Consider the following 25,439-nt stretch of genomic DNA (forward strand, 5'->3'; position numbering starts at 1 on the left):
GGTGAGCCACCGAATCTCGGGTATGAATGAGGACGTAGTCACCTACGAAGCGGCGGTCGCGATTCTAAAGAGACAGTTCGTGAAGCCCGTGAACAAAATGTTCGTGCAGCACCTCCTCACTACACGCCATCAACGCGCCGGGGAATCGCTGGACGAATATCTAGAGAACCTGACACTACTCGCCCACAACTGCAACTACACGGATGTGAAGGCCGATGAGCACATGAAGATGATGATCCGGGCCACCTACGTGGCTGGGGTCTGGTCTAACTACGTCCGGCAGCGACTGCTGGAAAATAGGGCCACTGATCTACAGGACACGGTAAAACTAGCCATCTCGATACAGGTGGCCTACCAGAGCCTCAGCCCGTTCCCGGCAGACCCAGCGAACCCCTCGTGGGCACCACAGACGCGGCCTTCACCAGACCCGACTACTTCCCAAGACTGTGCCGCGTGGCTGCCCGTTCAGCCCGGGGGACCGACTTGCTACTTTTGCGGTCAGGGCCAACACCACCGGCAGCATTGCCCAGCCCGCTCCGCGACATGCAGCGACTGCGGCAAAAAGGGACATATTGCCAGAGTCTGTCTGGCCCAATCCAAAGCCCTGAAGTCAAAAGTTTACCAGGCCCGATCCACGGACTCACAGGCCCACAGACCCCACAATGTGGATCCGTGCTTGCCGGTACTGCCCCCTTCAGACGTGTCATCCGCCTCGTACAGCTTGTGGGGGGTGCCATCTTTAACTCGGCCCGACACGTGCGACCCATGTGGGCGGCCATATTGGCTGCCATTTTCAACACCAACCGACACGTGCGACCGATGGGGGCGGCCATCTTGGTCACCATCTTCAACTCAGCTCGACACGTGCGACTCGTGGGGGCCGCCATCTTGTGACTACAATACCTCCGACCACGCAGACTACCTGCAGATCTGCGCAGTCACCCTCGGCCATTCGCGGCCAGAACATCTGAAGAATTCGATGATGGCCGTCCGAGTCAATGGGCGCGAAACCCCCTGTCTTTTTGACTTCCAGAGCACAGAGAGCTTCGTCCATCCCGACACGGTAAGGCGCTGCTCGCTCCACATCTACCCCGCATCCCAGACAATCTCCCTTGTCTCCGGATCCCATTCGGTACTATGGTAAACCACTGTATTATATTGTACTTACTGTTCTTACTGGTTGTTACATGTCTGGGTTTATCCCTGCTGGCTCCGCCCCTCGGGCTCAAGTATAAAGGTACCTAACCTCCAGCCCTGCCCTCATTCTGGGACCGGCTGTCAGCAGGTATCTTTTAGCTGATTAAAGCCACAGTTTACTTTTCCAACTCTCATCTGTCGTCATTGATTCTACATCATTGAGGTACAGATCTGGGGGTACTGTGTCGCGAACCCCCTCCCCCGCATAGCGGAGACGGTCAACCAGATTGCACAGTACCGGGTGTTCTCCACGGTAGATCTGAAGTCTGCCTACCATCAGCTCCCGATCCGCCTGGAAGATCACCACTACACTGCTTTTGAAGCAGTCGGCCGACTCTTCCACTGCCTCAGGGTCCCTTTCTAATGGGGTCTCGGTCTTCCAGAGAACGATGGACCGAATGGTAAATCAGTACGGGCTGCGGGCTACATACCTGTACTTGGACAATGTTACCATCTGCGGCCATGATCAGCAGGACCACGACGCCAACCTTCAGAGGTTCCTCCAGGCCGCCCAATCCCTCAACCTCACATATAACAAGGAGAAGTGCGATTTCCGCACAACCCGGCTAGCCATCCTCGGCTATGTCCTGGAAAACGGGGTCCTAGGGCCCGACCCCCCTCAGAGGGCTAAGTCGCTGGCTTTGAAAGCAGACCAAGGCAAGCCAGCAGCACGGTTCAATTCCCGTACCAGCCTCCCCGAACAGGCGCCGGAGTGTGGCGACTAGGGGCTTTTCACAGTAACTTCATTTGAAGCCTACTTGTGACATTAAGCGATTTTCATTTTCATTTCATGGTACTTTCCCTTCCCCACAATCTCAAGGCCCTCAAACGCTGCCTGGGGCTATTTGCCTATTACGTCCAGTGGGTCCCCAACTATGCGGACAAAGCCCGCCCACTTATCAAAGCGCCACGATATTCCCCCTGACGGCTGAGGCCCGCTCGGCCTTCAGCCGCACCAAGGCCGATATCACTAAGGCCGCGATGCACGCGGTGGACGGGTCCGTCCCCTTCCATGTAGAGAGCGATGCGTCAGACATCCCCCTGGCCGCCACCCTCAACAAGGCGGGCAGGCCAATAGCCTTCTTTTCTAGAACCCTCCATGCTTCCGAGATTGAACACTCCTCTGTCCAGAAGGAAGTGCAAGCCATTGTGGAAACCATGCGGCATTGGAGGCACTACCTAGCCGGTAGGTGGTTCACCCTCGTCACCGACCAGTCTTTATGTTCGACAACGCACAATGGGGCAAAGTTAAAAACGACAAAATCTTGAGGTGGAGGATCGAACTCTCCACCTATACTTTATCATCATAGAATTTACAGTGCAGAAGGAGGCCATTCGGCCCATCGAGTCTGCACTGGCTCTTGGAAAGAGCACCCTACCCAAGGTCAACACTTACAATATCAAGTATCGTCCTGGGAAGCTCAATGAGCCCTCAGATGCCCTGTCCGGTGGCACATGCGCCAGCACGCAAGATGACCGACTTCGGGCATTCCACAATGACCTCTATCACCCGGGGGCGGTCACTCGGCTTACCCACTTTATTAAGGTCTGCAATCTGCCCTACTCCACCGAGGAGGTCAGGGCCATGACCAGGGATTGCCAAATCTGCGCAGAGTGCAAACCCCACTTCTATCGGCCAGACAAGGCCCACCTGGTAAAGGCCTCCCGCCCCTTTGAGCGCCTCAATATCAAGTTCAAGGGGCCCCTCCATTCCTGCAACGGCAATATATACTTCCTGACCGTCATAGACGAGTATTCCTGCTTCCCCTTCGCTATCCCATGTCCTGACATGACCTCGGCCACTGTTATAAAGGCACTGCACAGCGTTTTCACCCTGTTCGGTTTCCCTGCATACGTCCACAGTGACCGGGGCACCTCTTACATGAGTGATGAGCTGCGTCAGTACCTGCTCAGTAAGGGCATCGCCTCGAGCAGGACTACGACCTACAACCCGCAGGAAAACGGGCAGGTGGAGAGGAGAACGTGACGGTATGGAAGGCCGTTCTTCTTGCCCTTCAGTCTAGAAGTCTCCATATTCCCCGCTGGCAGGAGGTCCTCCCCGACGCGCTCCACTCCATTAGATCGCTCCTCTGCACAGCCACGAACGAGACCCCTCACGACCGTTTGTCTTCCCTAGGAAGTCCATCTCTGGGGTCTCGTTTCCACCCTGGCTGACAACTCCGGGACCTGTCCTTCTCCGGAAGCATACGAGGAGCCATAAGACCAACCCCCTGGTCGAGAGGGTCCAGCTGTTGCATGCCAACCCCCAATATGCCTACGTTGCGCACCAAGATGGACGGCAAGATACGGTCTCCCTCCGGGACCTGGCGCCTGCTGGTTCCCATGTCAACGCGCATCCCTCCCCACCGCCTACCGCCACCCCCCGAATCCCTAACGTCCCCCTGGAGCTCCTGTACTGTCCCGTGCCTACACTGCCACCATCCACCATCCCCCTGCCTACCCCACCATCCACCACCCCCCTGCCTACCCCCACCCCTCAACCTTCGCCGACACGCCGGACCGAAACTCCAGACAACACGCTCTCGGAGTCAACAACTACAACGCCAGTACCCGTCGCACCGCCAGAGCTGAGGAGGTCCAAAAGAACAATCCGGCCTCCAGACAGACTGAATGTATGATGACCCCACTTCACCCGTGCTGGACTTCATTTTTAACAGGGGGTGAGTGTGGTGAATGTATTCACCATAATATAAGTTGCCTGTATAGTACTGTGGCCTATTGCCAGGGAATGGTAATATGATCTCCTTCCATGTATTGTACTGGAACCCTTGTGGGCTCCTCCTCTGGCTCCCCTCCCCGGGGCGGTATATAGACCTGCCGCCTGTGGGCGGCGCTCATTGTTACAGCAGTCACAGGCAGGCAAGTTCTTGGATAATAAAGCCTATGTTCACTCGTTCTCATCGCCTTGTAGTGAATAGATGGTACATCAATGAGCATCTCAGATGAGGACATAGATACTTCAGCTGTGATGCTACCTACGCATGACTATCTTGCTGACTGCAATATCTGGAGCTGCACACGTCTATTAACCAGATGGCAGTTATAGAAGCTTCGGTCACTGCAGATCCCTATAGTTGTACCAACATTGCTCTTCTTGGCCGGTCCCTCAGGGCTGAGGATGATTTAAACAATGACACCATTGTGGGGCTAGAACCCACGACTCTGAGATTAAAAGTCTCATGCTCTACTGACTGGGCTAAAAAAAAATTTGGCAGCTGTGGGATTCAAAACCATGCAATCAAAATGACTGGAGCCTAAATTCAGACCACTCAGCCACGCTACTGTGGTTTAAAGAGATAAGGGAATGGAGTTCCTACAACACTGATAGGACTTCTTTCTGACCCAATGTGTGAAAAACCCAACAAGGGAAGATTAGCTATTGGATCTAAAGCAATGGCGCTGTGATGAATGATATCTGTATACGCATGTACCTTTAATGCGTAGGCCCCTTTAAGACCAGGGGCGAAATTCTCCCCCAACGGCGGGATGTCCGCCGACTGGCGCCAAAGACGGCGCCAATCAGACGGGCATCGCGCCGGCCCAAAGGTGCGGAATGCTCTGCATCTTTGGCGGCCTAGCCCCAACATTGAGGGGCTAGGCCGACGCCGGAGGGATTTCCGCCCCGCCAGCTGGTGGAAATGGCGTTTGTTGCCCCGCCAGCTGGCGCGGAAATGCGGCGCGTGCGCGGAAGCGTCAGCGGCCGCTGTCAGTTTCCCGGCGCATGCGCGGGAGCGTCAGCGGCCGCTGTCAGTTTTCCGCGCATGCGCAGTGGGGAGAGTCTCTTCCGCCTCCGCCATGGTGGAGGCCGTAGCGGAGGCGGAAGGGAAAGAGTGCTCCCACGGCACAGGCCCGCCCGCGGATCGGTGGGCCCCGATTGCAGGCCAGGCCACCGTGGGGCTACCCCCCGGGGTCAGATTGCCCCGTGCCCCCCCCCCCCAGGACCCCGGAGCCCGCCCACGCCGCCTGATCCCGCCGGTAAATACCAGGTTTGATTTACGCCGGCGGGACAGGCAATTTCTGGGCGGGACTTCGGCCCATCCGGGCCGGAGAATCCAGCGGGGGGTCCTGCCAACCGGCGCGGCCCGATTCCCGCCCCCGCACAATCTCCGGTACCGGAGACTTCGGCGGGGGCGGGGGCGGGATTCACGGCGGCCAACGGCCATTCTCCGACCCGGCGGGGGCTTCGGAGAATGACGCCCCATGTTTGGAACGCTGGGGAACTCTGCCTCCGGCTCCGCCCCCAGGAAGCTGTATACAAGGTTACGTTCAGTAGGCAGCGTGCAGTGAGCACACTTCTCGGCAGCTGTCTGATTCTCTGGTAATTAAAGCCTTTGTATTATCAAACTCCTCTACTGAGTCGTAATTGAGGGTATCTCAGATGCTCAACATGGGGCTCGAACTCAAGGCCCTGAGATTAGGGCACGATCTAACTGAATTGCAACAAAGTCCTGCGCTGAGCCCGTTTAGCCGGGTGTTTCTCGGCGCTTGCAGTGCCCAGAAACACCCCACTATCTAACGGGACTTTGTTGCAATTCGGGGCCTCAGTGGGGGACACCCCGCCAAGGCCGCTCTTACTCCTGTTTCCTGCACTGAGGATCTCCGCTCGCCAGAACTCCTCTGTGCAGGAGGAGATCAGGACGCCATTTTTAAACCGCATTCTGAGTTCTCAACCTCCCCCCTCCCCACCCCCCGTGCAAGCGTCCACAGCCCCAACACCTGCAAGTGGGTCCTCAGGCACCTGCCCTGTGCCCCACCTCACATGGACAGGGCACCCCCAGACCTGATCCCCAGTGCAGGTACAATGCCAGCCTGGCACCTTGGCACTGCCAGCCTGGCATTGCCCCTGCCAGCACCACCTGGGCACTGTGGCAGTGCCAGGCTGTCACCCAGGTGGCACTTCCAGGATGCCAGGTTGCAGTGCCAATGTGCCCAAGTGGTACCAGCCGTGTCAGGGGGTCACCCTGTCCAGAGGGAAACCACCTGGTGGCCTCCGATCCCCTGGGAGACCCCCCACCCCTAAGTGCCATTCCATCTGGTCCCCATTTGTCTCCAAGGCGAAGGGGTTAGATCCCAGGGCCTTGGTAAGGTGAGCTGCATTTTGCGACAGACTGGCTGTCACACTCTAATATGCAGATTTGCCGAATATTGATCCTGCCCACAATGGGCGGGATTCAGATCGCAACGTCTTGCAAGATCCTGTTAGATCTCGCGAGGCATGGCGACCCGTGTTGATCCCGGAAGAGGGATCTCCTGACACGTCCGGTCGTGCCCTGCCCCCATTCTCCTAAATGTGGGGCGGGGCGCAGACAGTAGATCACACCCTAAGAGTTAACCGACTGAGCTTACCGAGCTATTCCAGTCAGGAATGTGTGCTTTGTCCTGACTTTTTGTTACAGGATATCTAATAGAATATTCACAAGTAAATCAACTTGCTAATTTTATGACAATATGGGTTACATTACCGGCTTCGACAATGTGCCCTAAGGAGGGGAATCTCTTGCAGACCCTTGTGCTGATGGACCGGAGAATGAGTACTGAGGAGAGATTGGCGTATCGAATCAGTGTGCGCCGCAGCATCCGGCCCCTTTCATCCACACCGTGCACATTACTGGATACCACACACATCAGCTGGTCTGGAAGCGGGATATTTGTGTACTGGTTCCACCAACGGTTAACAATAAGTGTAACATAAAAGCCTGCCAAGAGAAGGGTGTGTGTTAAGGGACACACGTTACGGTTGGTGCATACACAACATTGGACAGAGAGAGGGAGACACAGGACACATTGGCCAGGTACAATTACACTTCACTTGTTTATGGTGGCTACAATTATTCGGCTGAAGAATTATATCACAACATTTGTAATTCGATCACACCAAGCTTTATAAGTATGGCATATATCACCATAACATTATCAAAAGTAAATTTAAAGTACCCAATTCTTTTTTTTTTCCAATCAAGGGGCAAGTTAGCATGGTCAATCCACTTATATTATACATCTTTGGGTTTGTGGAGGTGAGACCCACGCAGACATGGGGAGAATGTACAAACTCCACATGGATAGTGACCCGGGGCCGAACCTGTGTCCTTGGCGCTGTGTGGCAGTGGTGCTAGCCACTGCGCCACAGTGCCACCATAAATTTATTATTTTACCCATGTTCATCTCTCTTCATTTCCTTGTATGGCATCCAAGCTCTCACAGTTCAGAGAAGAGGATAGGAGTCTCGACCTAACTGGCTCTGCACCTGAAACTCTAAGAGCAGGAGCAGTAATGTGCTGACAGTTTACATAAGAACGATCCCATGAGGGTGTGAGAGGGGGATTGAACAGTGGAAGTTGGGAAAAGTGCATGTCTCCCCCTGCACTCCCTCCAGAAACAAGCTGCTGATCTCTTCTTGGGATTGGGCTCCCCAGCAGGAGCTTATCGTACAGTTTTACCCTCTCCTGTCAGTCTCCAACTCGATACACTGCACCTCCAATGAACTGTCCCATTTCTCTGCCTTGCTTCCTTTCATTTTTTAGTAGATAGGGTGACTAGAAAAATCTCAAAATAAGCTGCCATTAAATGGATGCACATCACCACATTCCCCCCCTTTTTATATGTTACATATTTTCTGCACTCTTTGAGAAAATTGAACAAAAAACAGGTGTTACGTTAAGGTGTATACAAGTCATGGGAACAGTGATTAAACAATAAGTCCAAATGATTCGTGTGAGTCCATATACCATCAATCATCATGGTCAAATGTCTCTCTTGGTTATGAACGCCATCAACGTCCCTGTGCCACAGGAACCAAGAAGTGGTCAAATCACTTTGCTGTCTGATTTGGAGTCCCTTTCTTTTTCGATGTTTGTGATGATGCTGTCGGATGGCATCTTGTAGCTGATAAGGTGTTGACGTTGAAGAGGTACCATCAACAGTATCATTCGAGGTCATGGATGTGCCATATGTTGAAGTTGGATAAGACTGTACATACTGGTTCTGGCCACATGCTGTGCTGGAAGGGTGATCCTGCTGAGAACTGTTGGAGCTTGTCGAATTGGAAACAGAATTGCTGCTCGCGTAAATACCTGGTGATGGTGTGAAACTAGAACCTTGCATCTGATAGGAATATGCCGTCTGGCCAGGCTGGGGTGCAGCAAATCCTGGCTTGTAACTAAGGCATCCAGTCTGTAGTGCAGATTGCGCTTGCGGTAGTCCTCCTTTGGTCTTGATTCCATTAGTGGGCAATCCGTAGTGCTGGTCTGTTTGAGAATATGCTGCATAGACTGCTGGCTGCTGCATGTCTGAATACTGGGTTTGTCCAGCATGAGCTGTCATTGGCTGCACAGCTGGTGTGGAAAAAATGTGTGGATATAGCTGTGGTGAATATTGGTGTATTCCTCTTGGACTGTAGCCGCTGCTTGTTATTACTGACCCAGTGTAATTGTTAAGTGATCCATCTCCTGTCGTTGTGGCATCTGCTGGCACCCTGAGCGTGCCATCACTGAGGTTGCGGAACTCCCTGTCTGGAGTAAAGTTCGGCTTACGTGAATCAGAGTCGGCGTTTGGTTGCTCCCCATCTGGAGTCTGGTCTGTTTTAACTGAGTCAGTGTTGGTTTGTTGATGCACCCCGTCCGGAGTCTTAGCAGGTTCACTGAAGTCAGCTGAGATTTCTTGAAGCTGCACGTCTGGAGTCGGAACATGCAGGAATGTATTGACTTGTGGAGAGGTTTGAGCGAATGAGGGTGCAAGTATCATGGTGTCACCGGAGTCACCAGTGGTCTCACAGTGATCATCGAGTGCCTCTGTACACACTAGCTGAGGTCTGTCACTTTGCACATCTTGCATGGGAAGTGGGATGCTGTCGGCACTTGTCTCACATACCGTGGGTAGAGCCTCAGTAGCTGCTTGTTGTTCACTTGGGTTGGGTAAATTGTCAGAGTCTTCATCTGGTGGTGCAAACAATGTGGGTGGACTGTCATTGTCTTGCTGTTGTCCTTCATTTGGGCTTGGACTGTCATCGTCGCTTTGTTCTTCACTGTAGCATGATAGACCGTCATGGTCGTCCTGCTGTGCACTGGAGTGTGGTAGACTGTCATAGTCTTCTTGCTGTTTACTTGAGCATGGCAGACTTGCATCGTCTGCCGCTAGTTGGTCAGAGGAGGTTGCTAGACCCTCATGGTCTTGTTCCTGCAAGGACTGCGTGTCGAAGTCTTGCGTTGCTTCTATCGTGGAGGCTGTCCACGAGCTCGCTGCGGAGGCTTGTCACACTGGAATCACGTCTTGTGTGTGCAAGGACTGCGCTCTGGAGTCTTGCGTTTCTTCTATCGTGGAGTCTGTCCACGAGCTCGCTGTGGAAGCGTGTGACACTGGAGTCACTTCTTGTTCATGCAAGGACTGCGCTCTGGAGTCTTGCATGTCTTCTTTCGTAGAGTCGGGAACCATGAACGGTGCGTGGACCACGCTCTGTGTGGCAGTAGGTCGCTCTCTGTGGGCTTGTACCGCTCTCTGTCTCTTGGTTTCAGGCTGCAGCATCATCCTGCACTCACGAGTTAGGATGTCATATTTGCTGGGCTGAAGATCCTCAAATCTGAAGAACGAATCCGCGTCTGCGTCGGATTCAGTACGGGGGTCGCCAATATGCAACATGTGTAGTTGCGGTTCGGATTTGGTACTGGGGTAGCCTCCCAAGGTGAAAGGTTTGTCCGAGTCGTAGTCTTCTAGGACCATATCATCACTGTTTGCGTTGGAGCTGGCATTGGGCTCGCGAGGTCCAGAGAAAATGTAAAGGTCGGTTTCGAAGTATTCAAGGTCGGAATCATCGGTTTGGGCGTAGGTAACTGCTTGTTGCAGGGTTCTTCGGAAGTTACTTTCATTTCCTGGTTCAATTTGAGGCATTGTGCTGTCATTCCAGGTGAAGGAAGGTTGTTTTACAGCTTTAAAAGATTTTTTCTTTGATTTGGGATGTTTCCCCTTTAAATGGGTGTGGTCCATGCCGCATGTGACGTAGCGCGTAGGAAGCGATTGCGCATGCACAGATCGCCGTTCCTTTACCAATGACCGTTTTCGTGGTTGCGCATGCGCGGCGTCTTGCGCATGCGCAAACGGACCTGCCCGTTCTGCGCGCTTCTCGCGCAACTGTGCAAGTGCAGTCCCTTTAGAAAGATTGCCGCCGATCACAATTGTTCTCTGCTCCGGGATTTCGGCCTCGGAGTGAGTACTGGCGCTTCTCTTACCTTTTCTTGCTGGTTGGAGTGTGTTTTCCTCACAGTATTTGCCGAATTTGTCCAGGACTGCCTGGAAGTCGCTTCTGTTTAGCCCTTTGGAGAACTTGAATTTTTTAAAGATTTCTTCTGCTCTGGCACCGGCTATGGTGAGGAGAAGCTCTGTCCTTTCAGTATCGGCCAGGTCTTCTGGTTCGGCTGCCACCAGGAAGATTTCAAACTTTTGCCGGAATGCCTGCCAGTTTTCGCGGAGATCGCCGTGGCACTGGAGCTGCTGTGGAACCCGGATTTCGAACATCTTGCCTGGTTATCGTTGCTGATTGTCACTGTACGCTGAGGCATGGCTATATGGATTGAAACAGTTCAGTCCTGGCACCATGATTTGTTATGTTATAGGTGTAACATATGCGGCTTCCTTCTGATGCACTTGACAAAGGAAGGTTCAGACGTGGCGATAACTTCAACATGTTTATTAAACTATTTACACTTCTATTACTCGGGTTCGACACTACTGCTAATCCTACTATAGCTACCCCGACTGACTAACCAGTTGCTGCAATGCATGTGGTGGGTGTAATATTGAATCAACCCTGTGTCTCTACTCACTGACTGCCTCCACTGGAAAGAAGCAGATCATGTGTGTGGTGTCCTTTATATATGGGTTGGTGTAATGCCCTCCTGTGGTCGTGTCACCGTCTTGTGTATCGTGAATGTCTATTGGTCGTGTCCTATCTACTTGATCTATTGGTTGAGTGTGTGTGTGTGTGTGATGTCTTTGGTGCTCCCTCTAGTGTCTAGCTAGTCTACATGCATTTACATTGATACACATCACCACAGGCCTTTTAATGTTAGGGAGTGGAGAGAGACACAGGAAAGTGGTTCTGGAAGAGAATCGCAGAAGGAAGAGAGGTGATCGTCAAAAGGCCAACCTTCAGTGCAAGAGAAGAAATAGGAAATAAGTAGTATTTCAGAATCAGAGCAATGGAGAGCAGACTGAGACGTAGAACTGGAAAACAGTTAGCATATAAGGTGGAGTGAGAATATGAGGGGATTTGAAGATGAGGATCTTGTTGATGCTGATGCTGAGAGGTAAAATTTAGATGATGAATAAGAAAAGGGCTTAGGGCATGGAGGGCATTGTGTATGTACAGGAGATAGATATGTTACTAGGTTAATGGACATCACATGAATGCAAGTTTTTGACCTGAATAGTTTAATAGTAGAATTCAGCAGCTTCAGATACAGACCTAAAACAAATGACATTGGGATAAGACTGGTCTGTTTGTCACAATATGTAGCCACATTCTCGAAAATAATCTTCTGTTCATGTGACAGGAAATACCTACAAGAAATAGCAATAGAAACACATTCTCAGACACAACGCAATTACCCAAATGCAATAATACACTTGGCCATAGTAAACAGAGAGATTAAAACAGAGTTAACGTTTCGAGTCCATATGATCCTTCTACAGAACTGTTCTCTCTACAGATGCTGCCAGACCTGCTGAGTTTATCTAGCATTTTCTGTTTTAATTTTTTTATTAAGGGGCAATTTAGCGTGGCCAATTCACCTACCCTGCTCATCTTTTTGGGTTGTGGGGATGCGACCCACGCAGACACGGGGAGAATGTGCAAACCCAGGTCCTCGGTGCCTGATGCAGCAGTGCCACCCCATTTTCTGATTTTATTTTGGATTTCCAATATCCGCAGTGTTTCATTTTTATTGGAAATCAAATTTTGTTGGCGTTTAAACTGTTTATTTCATTTACTTAAGGTTCAAACTGTCTCTTTTGATTACAAGCTCATTAACATCAGCCTACCTCTTAAGTCACCCCTTTTTACAGATTTTGTCAGGGATATTTCAATTGGAAATCTCCTTATCTCCTAGGATAATTCAGTTAAATTTAAGATATCTATTCATCATGATCCCAAAACACATTAATGGACTGTACTCAGTGGCTATATTGTACTGCATGGAATTTCAGCAAAAAGGTTTCACAAACAGCAATGTGAAAATGGTCTGATAATTTATTTTAGTGATATTCATTGCAGGATAAATATTGGGCAGCACACTAGGAAGAGCTCGCTAATCTTCAGATAATGTCATGGGATCTTTTACACGCACCGTAAGAGGGAAGCCTGAGCCTTGGCTTAATGCCCCACCTAAAAGAGGGAACCATCAACTGTGTGGCACTCGCTCTGTACCGTAGTGTTAACCTAACATATGTGCTTAAGTTTCTGGAACGGGGTTTGAACCCCCAATCTGCTACCATAGAGGCAAATCTGAGATGATGTATAAAATGTATAAGTATTTTAGACCAGGAAGACCCTAAGTTCAGTCACTGGTTCTTGCTCAGTCAGCAGACAATACAGGCACTATAGCTGTCTTATCGCCCTTGGATTGTAGAGGAGAAAATGGACAATTATTAATCAAGAAAAATCACAATTTATGATTCAGTACATTGATAGAGAGAGGAAAATGATTTTGTTTTAACAAATTACATTACCTCTTTAGGTCTCTATATAAAGGTGTCTTCTTCTGAAGCTATTCTCCTAAAACTGTTGATGAGTTGTATTCCAATGTAATGTATAAATAATAACAATGCCAACATGTATTAATATTGTGTTTTTAACAGGGTAAAATGTTCCAGGATATAATTTGTTTGCCCTCAGGCTGGGAGGTTTCTCTTTTATCCTTTCTGACTTGTTTTTTCTGATGGAAAAACAACATTGTAACTGTTCCCTGTCCTCTTGTAGGGTTTAAAATGAAGGACACAATTTTCTCTCCTTTTCTCACCTGGTGAAATAACCTGCTGAATTAAGAGTGTGGGAGTACTGCATGAAGAGGCTGAATTAAGAGGTACAGAGAATACAAGGTGGAGAAAGCGGAATGCAAGGTCATGGACATTTTTTAACACAAGGGTTAACATTTTAAATTTGACGCATTGGGATTGCCGATCAAGGTAGGTCAGCAAGGAAAGTAGTGAGTGGGACTTAGTGTGCGATAGGACATAGATCAGAGTTTTGCATGAACTAGAGTTAATGAATGAGGAAGGATGAGAGACTAACTATGAGAGCATTGGGATAGTGGGTCTAGAGGTGGCAAAGGCATTGATAAAACTTTCAGCAGCAGATGGGCTAATATGAAGGTGGTGGTTGGTTTCATTATAGAAGGGGAAGAGCTGTCTATGTGATGGATCCTTGAATAATTCCCAGTGTTGGCGTGGGGGCTGTGTACAGCAGCTATTGCTAGAAGTCTTCTGCCTGCAACTAGACGGGTAAGAATTTCATTAAGAACTGGCAGTCCCAGCAAGCTGGACAATAGTGAAGATGTTTTGGAGGAGGATGATGGTGTTTGTGTTGTTCTCTGCTTTACTTTACCTGGATGGCTTTGATGTGTTGTGTTGATCAAAAAACAACAAGCTTTGTTAACAAACAAAACAACTTTATTTAACACTACTAACCGGATTTGACACTTATCCCACAGAAACAAACAGTTGATAAATAACACATAAACTACTCTCATCTACATCTAAACTCACAACCAGTTTAACTACTATCTGCTCTCTCTCACTATCTTCCTTCAGTCTGTCTCTAGTTATCTCCTTCTGCTACCACCTTCTCTATCATCTTCCCAACAAGGCTTAGCATCATCCCTTATATACTTATGGGACTAGCTCCCTCTAGTGACTGTCTGTATGCATTCCATTAACCCTTGCATTGTCTTCATGTATGATGATACCACAGTGTTGACCATGTTAAAGTCCGCAGCAAGGTTGATGAGGGATTTGGCAGCACGGTAGCGCAGTGGGTTAGCACTGCAGCCTCACGGCGCCGAGGTTCCAGGTTCGATCCCGACTCTGTGTCACTGTCCGTGTGGAGTTTGCACATTCTCCCCGTGTTTGCATGGGTTTCGCCCCCACACCCCAAAGATGTGCAGGATAGGTGGATTGGCCACGCTAAATTGCCCCTTAATTGGAAAAACGAATTGGGTACACTAAATATATTTGTAAAAAAAAATTTAAATGAGGGATTTGGTCACAGAGAATATCATAGATATGGTTTAAAAATTCAGAAAGGAAAAAATTGGTTGACATGGAATAGAAATTAGCTGAGCACCACTAGTTTGAAATTGCTGCTTTTCCCTCCTCCATCCCCAGCAGACTGGGCAGCATGGTGGCACAGCGCCAGGGACCCAGGTTCAATTCCAACCTCAGGCGATTGTCTGTATGGAGTTTGCACATTCTCCCCGTGTCTGTGTGGGTTTCCTCCGTGTGCTCTGGTTCTCTCCCACAGTCCAAAGATGTTCAGGTTAGATGGATTGGCCAGGCTAAATTGTCCCTTAGTGTCCAAAGGTTAGCTGGGGTTACGAGGATCGGGTAGGGGAGAGGGCATAGGTAGGGTGCTCTTTCGAAGGTCAGGTGCAGACTCGGTGGGCCAATTGACCTCTTTCTGCACTATAGGGGCTCTATGATTCTATACTATAGCGGCCAAGGAACACAGAGTGATTGTGCATTGCTCTTGTGGCCACAGAACGTCATTCATAATATTTGGGGCAGCTATGATGCGGTACCAGGACTAGAAACCTAAATGGACAGATTTCAGTGAGGAATTGCAGGAGAGGGGGGTCATGGAATTTGGAAATGACAACATAGTCATGTAATAAGAAGAGGAAATAATGATTAGAGTGGGGATGTTGGGTATAAGGTTTTGAATGGAAATGGAACCAGTAAGGCGAGGGTGTCATGTCATGAAGAACAAAAAGGGGAATGACCAGGTGAATTAAATTAGAGAGCAAAAGTTGTATTTTACCTGTATGTAACACTGAGTATTGAATAGAGACTGATGAACACAATGAACTCCTTGTACAATAGTTTGTAAATACTTCCTTTCCAACGGAACAGCAGTTTGGAGAATCCAGCAAATCGGGCATCAGCAACTTTCAGTGTGTAAGAGATTGTCATAGCGCCCCTTAATGGTAGTAATCTGAAATTTCAGTAAAATCACAAGTTAACATATACGTAGACAACATCATGAGGCATGGCTTAGTGTCGTCAATTTGAGTGGTGTTGACAACTATCTGGGAGCAGGTAGTCTACCACTTTCTGAAAAATGAAAAATGTATGTCAGGTGAATTTGATTGAAGTTGAGAAAATACAAAATAAGCGAAAAGATCCACAAGCACCTCAAAGAGCAAATAATAATAATAATCTTTATTAATGTCACAGGTAGACTTACATTAACACTGCAATGAAGTTACTGTGAAAATCCCCTAGTCGCCACACTCCGGCGCCTGTTCGGGTACACTGTGGGAGAATTCAGAATGTCCAATTCACCTAACAAACACGTCTTTCAGGACTTGTGAGAGGAAACCGGAGCGGCCAGAAGAAACCCATGCAGACACGTGGGCCAGCATTCTCCGAGCCCACGCCGGGTCAGAGAATCGTCGGTGATGCCAGAAATTCCCACCGCGCTGCTCCGACGCCGGGACGTGATTCTCCGGCGACCGGAGAATTGGTGCCAGTCGCGCTGTTCAAAGAGGCGCCTGAGGCGATTCTCCACGGTCAACCGGCCGACTTTCTGGTGAGTTTCGCCGGCGTGTTTCCAACCTTGTACCACCCCCGGCGGGAGCTCGGACCCGCGGCCGTCCTGGTGGGAGGAGGGATCAGACTCCAGGGGGGCCTGCACGACAGCCAGGCCCGTGATTGGGGACTACCGATCGACGGGCGCACGCGATCTAGAGGGGGCCTACCTCCTTCCGCGTGGGCCTGCTGTGTGGCTCCGCCATGTTGCATGGAGCCAGCGCGGAAAGGCCATCAAGCGCATGCGGCGGCGTGGAAACGGCCATCGCATTCACGGACCCGCGCCGGCAGTGCAGGGCCGCGTATCGGCGCCGGAGCAGCACGCAGCACTCTGGCGCCGTGCTGGCCCCCTACGGCCCACTGAATCGCTGGGCCAAGAGGTCGGTTGACGCTGGCGTGAAACACTCCGGTATTTACGGCGGCTTCAACACTTGGCCGGGATTTTGGAGAATCAAAAGCGTTAAAGTAATTTGTTAAAACCAAGTAATTTTCTTTGTCTATAGCAATGTACTGAATTATAAATCATTGTAATATATTCCTTTTTGTGACTTTTATTGATTATTAAATGTATGAATGAACAATGGCTGGGATTAGTTTTGAGAATGTTGACTGAGCTCACAGATAGAAGGTCAGATTTCAATTTTCTGCCACCTTCAAGCGGGTTGCTGCGGGAGGCCCAATATTCATCTGCAGTAAAAGCAGAATCTGAACTTGTTCCTGGGGTTCTGTTGGACATTCAGCACTAGAGGCGCAGCACAAATGGATTTAAAAAATGACCACATTTTGTACCACCATCTTGTTGGAGTGGGTGAATGAAGATTGCGAGGTTCTAGCCAAAATTCAGGGCTTAGATGTTCAAGGTAGTTTTAATTTGTGGGTAATGCTGACAAGACTGCATTTCATGGTATCATAGAATCGCTACAGTGCAGAAGGAGGCCATTCGGCCCATTGAGTCCGCACCGGCCCTTGGAAAGAGCACCCTACTTAAGCCCACGCCTCCACCCTATCCCCATAACCCAGAAACTCCACCTAACCTTTTGGACACTAAGGGGCAATTTAGCCTGGTCAATCCACCTAACCTGCACATCTTTAGACTGTGGGAGGAAATCGGAGCACCCGGAGGAAACCCACACAGACACGGGGAGGAAATGCAAACCCCACACAGACAGTTACCTGAAGCCGGAATTGAACCCGGGTCCCTGGAGCTGTGAGGCAGCAGTGCTAACCACTGTGCCACCATGCCGCCCACATTTATCCTCACGGTTTCTGGATATATTTGTATGTTTTGCCAGGTCTCTTCAAAAAACATTAAGGATCAACCACTGAAGTCACACATCACCCTGGTCAAGTCGGAGTGGGAGTTTCTTTTCAGTGAAGAGCTGTAGTGAACAAGTTGAGTTCTTGTGAATGCTGTGCCAAATCTATTGAACTGAATTTTACAGCTTGCTGTGTTTGTTTATGCTTATGAGCTCAGGAAGTTTGTGTAGTAAGATAACCATTGCAAGATCATACCCACATTGAGGTGAGTCTGTACCATTAGAAGCAAGCAATAGTGTGGAAGTGGAAAGTGGGTGATGGGTAGATAGAAGTCATCGAGGGGTTTAACGTGATTGCAAATGTTTCATATGGTCAGACTCAGCCTCAGCAAGTGACCAGGTAATGAAATGGACACCAACCTCCGTAAATTTCTCCAGACCGCGCACCTCCTAAATCTGACCTACAATAAGGAGAAGTGCATCTCCGCATCAAACCGACGTGCCTTCAGCTCAGCCCTCACGCAGAAAACTCCGCCGCGATTTTTAAGCATTGGCTGGCATGTTTTCAGAGATACCTCGATACGGCTGCCGACACCCCCGCGGAAAGGCAGAAGATACACCTTCTACGCTCGCGGGTCAGCCCGGCGATCTACCCCCTGATCGAAGGGGCGACAAACTATGATAAAGCCATGAAACTGCTGGAAGGACATTACATTTGTCCACTGAACCAGGTCTACGCCCATCACCTGCTTGCAACGAGACGGCAGAGCCCAGATGAGACACTCGAAGACTTCTACCGGGCACTGATAGTGCTGGGCCAAAACTGCGGCTGCCCAGCGGTGACGGGGAACGAGCACACCAAATTTTTAATTCAAGACGCTTTCGTGGCAGGTATGGTTTCCCCCGACATTCGCCGAAGGCTACTCGAAATGGACACGCTGGGCCTCACCGAGGCCCGGGCCCTGGCTGGGTCCATGGACGTGGCGTACAAGAACGCCCTTGCGTACGCCCCTGTGCGCACCGCGCCCCCCTGGGCTGCGTGGCACTCCGCCGTGGCAGCCCCCCAGACTTACCCGCTTAACCCCCAGACTTACCCGCTAACTCCGCAGGCCTGCGCGGCAAGGTGCCCCGCTACCGCCGCCGGCCAATGCTGCTTCTTCTGCGGCCAGGCGAATCACCCGCACGCGCGCTGCCCGGCCCGCACCGTCACCTGCAAAGGGTGCGGCAAGAAAGGCCACTATGCCGCGGTCTGCCTAGCCCACGCGGTGGTAATACCAGGTATTGTAGTACCTGAGAGAGGAATGACCATTGCCTAGACCGCGGGGTCTACCATTGGGTAATGTACATAGCCCCGCCCTGAGAGGCGGGGTATAAGATCCGGTGCCATCCCAGCAGCCTTCATTTCTGTATCATCGCTGCTGGGTACAGTTCTATCTGATTAAAGCTGAATCGATATGACTCCTCGTGGTCTCAAGAGTATTGATTGTGCATCACAGAGTTTATTGTTGTCAGTGGAGTTAGTTGCTTTAATCATCCCAATGTTCAGTCATTCTCTAGATGTTGGACATGCAATCTGAGAGGTGGTTATGAGGTCCAGTTATATGGTAAAGGAGGGACCCTCGGCGTACATGTCAAACCTGACTCTGTGCATATAGGTGATATCACAAATGGGCAGTCTATAGATGAGCAACAGGAAATGCCAAGGATCCTTGGAAGATGTGGGAGGTGACGTGGCAGGGGCAAGAAAGGAAGCCATTGCTGAAAATGTGGCTATATTTGAACATGAAGCAGCCCCATGGAGCTAGGAAGTGGAAAAGGATGACATCAGTAATAATAATACTAATAATAATAATGATGTGGAGATGCTGGCGTTGGACTGGGGTGAGGACAGTAAGAAGTCTTACAACATCAGGTTAAAGTAAAACAGGTTTGTTTCAAATCACTAGCTTTCGAAGCACTGCTCCTTCCTCAAGTGAATAATAATAACCACTTATTGTCACGAGTAGGCTTCAATGAACAAAGAACAAAGAAAAGTACAGCACAGAAACAGGCCCTTCGGCCCTCCAAGCTTGCGCCGACCATACTGCCCGTTTGAACTAAAGTCTTCTACACTTCCGTGGTACGTATCCCCCTATTCCCATCCTATTCATGTATTTGTCAAGATGCCCCATAAATATCACTATCGTCCCTGCTTCCACCACCTCCTCCAGCAGCGAGTTCCAGGCACCCACTACCCTCTGTGTAAAAGCTTGCCTCATACATCTCCTCTAAACCTTGCCCCTCGCACATTAAACCTATGCCCTTTAGTAATTGACTCCTCTACCCTGGGAAAAAGTCTACGACTATCCACTCTGTCTATGCCCCTCATAATTTTGTAGACCTCTATCAGGTCGCCCCTTAACTCCGTCGTTCCAGTGAGAACAAACCGTTTTTATTCAACCTCTCATTATAGCTAATGCCCTCCATACCAGGCAACATCCTAGTAAATCTCTTCTGCACCCTCTCTAAAGCCTCCAGATCCTTCTGGTAGTGTGGCGATCAGAATTGAACACTATACTCCAAGTGTGGCCTAACTAAGGTTCTAACAGCTGCAACATGACTTGCCAATTCTTATACTCAATTCCCCGGCCAATGAAGGCAAGCATGCCGTATGCCTTCTTGACTACTTTCTCCACCTGTGTTGCCCCTTTCGGTGACCTGTACACCTTGATCTCTCTGACTGTCAATACTCTTGAGGGTTCTACCATTCACTGTACATTCCCTACCTGTATTAGACCTTCCAAAATGCATTACCTCATATTTGTCCAGATTAAACTCTATCTGCCATCTCTCCGCCCAAGTCTCCCAATAATCTATATGCTGCTGTCTCCTGAAGTTACTGCGAAAAGTCCCTAGTCACCACATTCCGGTGCCTGTTCGGGGAGGCTGATACGGGAATTGAACCCGCGCTGCTGGCTATGTTTTGCATTGCAAGCCAGCTGTTTATCCCACTGTGCTAAACCAGCCCCTAAACATGCAGAATACTGTGGAAAACACAAAGGGCCTTTCAAATTGCCTTGTGACGAGGCCGTTAAATCTCATGCGAGGCCTTTCATGAGACTTACAACACTCTGGACACATTGCAAGACCTAATGAGATCTCGCGAGACATAGCGCTCTGGATCTCGCCCTCACTGGGTGGCATTCAGATTTGCATATTTAAATGAACAGTTAGCGTCACGTAAATATGTCTGCTGTGGCGCCGTTTAGCGCAGGTTTCAACAAATATGACCAGGCGTAATGGCACTTGAGGGGATCTCCCAGGTGATCAGAGGCCCCCGGGTGGTCGGGCTCTGGACAGTGTCGTGTTGGGTGTTCCGATGCACAAATGATCCAACACGGCTGTAGATGGTACAACTCTGTTTTATTGTCTTAAACAATAACAACTACTAACTTCTGGCTGAGGTTCGTGCTTCACCAGCTAACCTGTGGACCCAGCCCTATCACTATCTTGGTGAGGCACTCAGCACATGGTCTATGTCTGAGTGGCATGCTGTGAGCGCTGTGCTCTTAGCTATCTCCTGGTAGAATGAGCGGGAACTGTGGTGTTCCCTGTTTTATAGTGAGTGTGCTCTCACTGGTGATTGGCTGCGATGTTGTGTGTGTGTTGGTTGGTCCAACTACCTGTCCATCAGTGTGTGAGGGATTGCACCATGATATACTAATGTGGATATCATGACAGACAGGGCCACCCAGGCACCTTGCACTACCACCTGGGCACCCTGGCACTGCCCCTGGCAGGGGCAATGCCAGGGTGCCAGGCTAGCTGTGCCAAGGTGCCAAGTTGCCCGTGCCGGGGATCGGACCTGAGTGTGCCCTGCCCTTATTTTTTTTTTTAAATTTAGAGTACCCAATTATTTATTTTTTCCAATTAAGGGGTAATTGTAGCGTGGCCAATCCACCTAACCTGCACACCTTTGCGTTGTGGGGGTGAAACCCACGCAGACATGGGGAGCATGTGCAGACTCCACACAGACAGTGGCCCAGGGCCGGGTTGCGAACCCGGGTCCTCAGCGCCTTAGTCCCAGTGCTAACCACTGTGCCACATGCTGCCTCGCTGCCCTTATGAGATGAGGTGGGGGGGGGCTTAAGGACCCCCTTATCGGTAAGTTGAGTATGGGGGATGGGGGTAGGGGGGTCCAGAGTGCGGTGTGGGGATGTGAGATTGGGGCGGCATTTAAAAATGGCGCCCGATCGCTTCCTGCAACAACAAGCTGAGCAGGAAATTAATGTAAATGCGGCCTCAGCTGGGCATTCCTTGCCGAGGCCTGAAAAGAAAAAGAGTCCAGTTTAATAGCTGGGTCTTTGTCGGTGCTGCAGGCTCCTAGAACACCCCATTATTCGTGTCCAAAATGGTATTTTGTTTCCCGTTAAACATCATTCCCAAGAAGTAAAATGAAAGATGTGCCACAGTCACACTGGATGCTAGTTGTGATGTTAGCAGGAGTGCTGTTGCTGCTGTGAGCAGGGTGGAGTGATTCAAATTGGAAATTTTGGGAGAGATAGGGCCAGAGGTATGAGGTGAAGACAATTTGGAGTCCCTTATAAAAGGGGAGTTAGAAATGGGGCAGTAGTTAAAGAAAACTGGTTGAGCAAAGTAGAATTTTTGAAAAGGGTGCTGGAATGTATTTGAAAGGGATGGGGGTGGTGGGTGAGCAAAAAACCATTTACACTGTAGTCAAGCATGAGAGTTAGCAAGTGAAGTTGAGTGGTCAGGATCTCCATACGATGACATCAAGGGATAAGGATCTGAGTTTCGTGCTTAAGGTGAGCTTAGAAAGAAAGGAAGAGAAAATGTAGTGTTATGGGACGTGATACTGGGTGGCTGGGGGAAGATCAGGAGAAGTGGAAAGAAAGAGGATGATGAGATAATAATAATATAAAAATGATAATCTTTATTGTCACAAGTAGGCTGACATTAACACTGCAATGAAGTTATTGTGAAAATCCCCTAGTCAGCACACTCCAGCGCCTGCTTGGGTACACAGAGGGACAATTCAGAATGTCCTATTCACCTGACAAGCACGTCTTTCGGGACTCGAGGGAGGAAACCGGAGCACCCGGGGGAAACCCATGCAGGCACAGGGAGAACATGCAGACTCCATACAGACAGTGATCCAAGCAACAGTGCTGACCACTGTGCTGCCGTGAGATAACAGCAACATGGATGGTCTCAATCTTTCAGATTGTCCACACCAATGTCCATTTATTTTACTCTTATTAACTGAACTGACAATATTCTCGGTTGTTATTGCAGGTTTTCTGTCATTTCAGTAAGCTTCTAAATTCTAATTGCACACAGAAACATCTGCACAAAACACTCTGAATTTCACGCTATCCGCTCTTAAAATTGCTGCAACCTCAGCTCAGCCATAGGCACCTTCTTGGTTTCAATACCATCAATCACTCCGACGAGTGTCTGAGCATCCATTCCTAATGGGAGTTGATTCATGCTGCCCACATCTACTTCTGCTGGTACGGGACAGGGAATGTATCCATGTGGGCAGCGCGGTAGCACAGTGGTTAGCACTGTGGCTTCATAATGCCAGGGTACCAGGTTTAATTCCCCGCTGGATCACTGTTTGTGCGGAGTGTGCACCTTCTCCCCGTGTCTGCGTGGGTTTCCTCCGGGTGTTCTGGTTTCCTCCCACAGTCCAATGATGTGCAGGTTAGGTGGATTGGGCATGCTAAATTGCCCTTAGTGTCCAAAAAAGATTAGGAGGGGTTATTGGGTTACGGGGATAGGGTGGAAGTGAGGGCTTAATTGGGTCGGTGCAGACTCGATGGGCCGAATGGCCTCCTTCTGCACTGTATATTCTATCTGATACCCCCCTTGTGGCCAGGATCAGGTGTTTATGTCTTTTGTACATGTACTTCAATCTCTCCGGGAGAGACAAATTACTGAGCAGCTTTTCTTATGATAAGATAACGCAACAGTTGTTATGATTAAACACAGTTAATTCAATCAGAACAACTTTGTATAATATAAAGAGCATGCTACACTTCCCTGAAATCAGTCACCTTATTCAACTTCTAATCGCCTTCCAGTATTTCTGTCCTCACCCTCCACAAAAAGCTTTGCAGCTTTCAGTTGAAAAAAATCTATCAGTTTTACCTGTTCACAGCCAACCAGGGATCAAAGTTTTTTAACATGATAGGTTGAGGTTGTCAATTCCCAAGATAGGCTATTGCATTGATTATTATTTACAGACTATAGAAATATTACATTCATCGCATTAATTAAACTTAACTCACTTTTGAAGCAAAGGGGCTGGTTTAGCACAGTGGGATAAACAGCTGAGTTGTAATGCAGAGCAAGGCAGCAGTGTGGGTTTAATTCCCGTACCGGCCTCCCTGAACAGGCGCCGGAATGTGGCGACTAGGGGCTTTTCACAGTAACTTCATTGAAGCCTACTTTAGACAATAAGCGATTCTATATATATTACAGTATTTACAGCTCCCACAGATTTGTAGGGATTTTGCCTGTGATTCCCCACTTAGTGAAAGATTTACACGGATCAGAAGAATCCCAAATATAGACAAAGGAATGCACTGCTCCAGAGGGAAAGTAAATCGATGTCTGCTCATTCTCTCGCACCTCATAATAACCAGTGAAACCAGAACATCATCAGAACTCTGGGTTAAGGCCAGCCATCCATTTTCTTGGCTCAATACACAATACGAAGTCAACTAGGCATAAGGAGAATTGAGTGTAGGAGATAAAAAGCAAGTCAAAATAATTAGCAAAAGGAATTACATAGTAATAACTTCTCACCAGCTGAAGAATACAGGAGACTGTCCACAGCAGTTTGTTTTGCAAGGAAAGTCTGGGGGTTTGGTCGTCCTTTTAAGTGTAGGCTTTTCAGACACTATCTGCTCATCACTGATTTATTATGCCAATATCACCACAAATAATTCCACTCTCTTACATAATGTGTTACACTCCTCCGTGTATTGCCACAGATGCATATATATCACCCAACAAGGACATATTTGAGAACTAGAACCTGAATTCTGATTTGGTTGTTATTTTTCACAGATTATTATTTGCTGTCTGCTCTTCTTAACGAGATGAAGGGCAGCACAGTAGCATAGTGGCTTCACAGCTCCAGGGTGCCAGGTTCGATTTCCAGCTGGGTCACTGTCTGTGCGGAGTCTGCACATTCTCCCCGTGTCTGCTCTGGTTTCCTCCCACAGTCGAAAGATGTGCAGGTTAGGTGGATTGGCCATGCTAAATTGCCCTTAGAGTCCAAAAAAGTTAGTTGGGGTTACTGGGTTAGACGTGCGGGCTTAAATGGGCCGGTGCAGACACGATGGGCTGAATGGCATCCTTCTGCACTGTAAATTCTATGATTCTGCCATCAAGATTTAGTATAATCTCATCTGATTTCTCTTTAATTTATGGATGGTTTATGGATTTGTACTACGGCTAGAATTAATGAGAAGGTTAACTTGTTCATTTCCAAGATCCTATGGAGTTTGATATATTGTTCTATATTTTAGCAGGCAGGTATTGTGAGATGGAGGTTCTGTGATCTGCACCAGTTTGATTAAAACCTTGTCAATGCATTGTGAAACAATAGGCCTTAGTTGGTAAAAGTTGCATAATTTCTGAGGATTTTGTTAACAATAACTTTTTAAAATTCAATCGTGGGATGTGGACGTCACTGGCTAGGCCAACATTTCGTGTCCAACCCTAATTGCCCGTGAGAAAGTGGTGGTCAGTTACCTTTCTGCGGATGATACTAAAATGGGTGGGAAAGCAGACAGTGAAGAGGAGATACAGATTTTTCCGACAACTATAGATAGGCTAGCAGATTGGGCCAAAATTTGGCAGATGGAGTTTAATGTAGATAGGTGTGAGGTTATCCACTTTGCTAAAAAAATAGAAAGGCAACTTATTACCTAAATGGAAAGCAGATTCAAAATGTGTCTGGGTAGAGGAATCTGCGTGGCTTTGCTCATGAATCGCAGAAAGTCGGCGTGCAGGTACAGCAGGTAATTAAAAGGCAAATGGAATGTAAGCAGTTATTGCAAAAGGACTGGAGTATAAAAGTAGAGAAGTGTTGTTGCAATTGGATAGGGTGTTGGGGTGACCACATCTGGAGTATTGTGTCCAGTTTTGGTCTCCTTATTT

At 49.0% G+C, this 25,439-nt stretch overlaps 1 protein-coding gene across 1 annotated transcript in view; it reads right to left on the reverse strand.

The window, feature by feature from the left end:
• best4 (bestrophin 4) overlaps window positions 1–24,110 on the reverse strand; it is a 42,323-nt gene extending 18,213 nt beyond the window's left edge. Inside the window, exons 1-4 of the mRNA XM_072510719.1 lie at window positions 24,078–24,110; window positions 15,239–15,412; window positions 11,672–11,766; window positions 6,681–6,914 (exon numbers count right to left, since the gene is read on the reverse strand). Coding sequence (XP_072366820.1) covers window positions 6,681–6,914; window positions 11,672–11,766; window positions 15,239–15,390 — 481 coding nt within the window. The 5' untranslated portion in view covers window positions 15,391–15,412; window positions 24,078–24,110. The remainder of the gene's footprint in view (window positions 1–6,680; window positions 6,915–11,671; window positions 11,767–15,238; window positions 15,413–24,077) is intronic.
• Window positions 24,111–25,439: the final 1,329 nt, after the last annotated feature.

Source organism: Scyliorhinus torazame, chromosome 7 (assembly GCF_047496885.1).
Source record: "Scyliorhinus torazame isolate Kashiwa2021f chromosome 7, sScyTor2.1, whole genome shotgun sequence".
NCBI classification, from domain to species: Eukaryota; Metazoa; Chordata; class Chondrichthyes; order Carcharhiniformes; family Scyliorhinidae; genus Scyliorhinus; species Scyliorhinus torazame.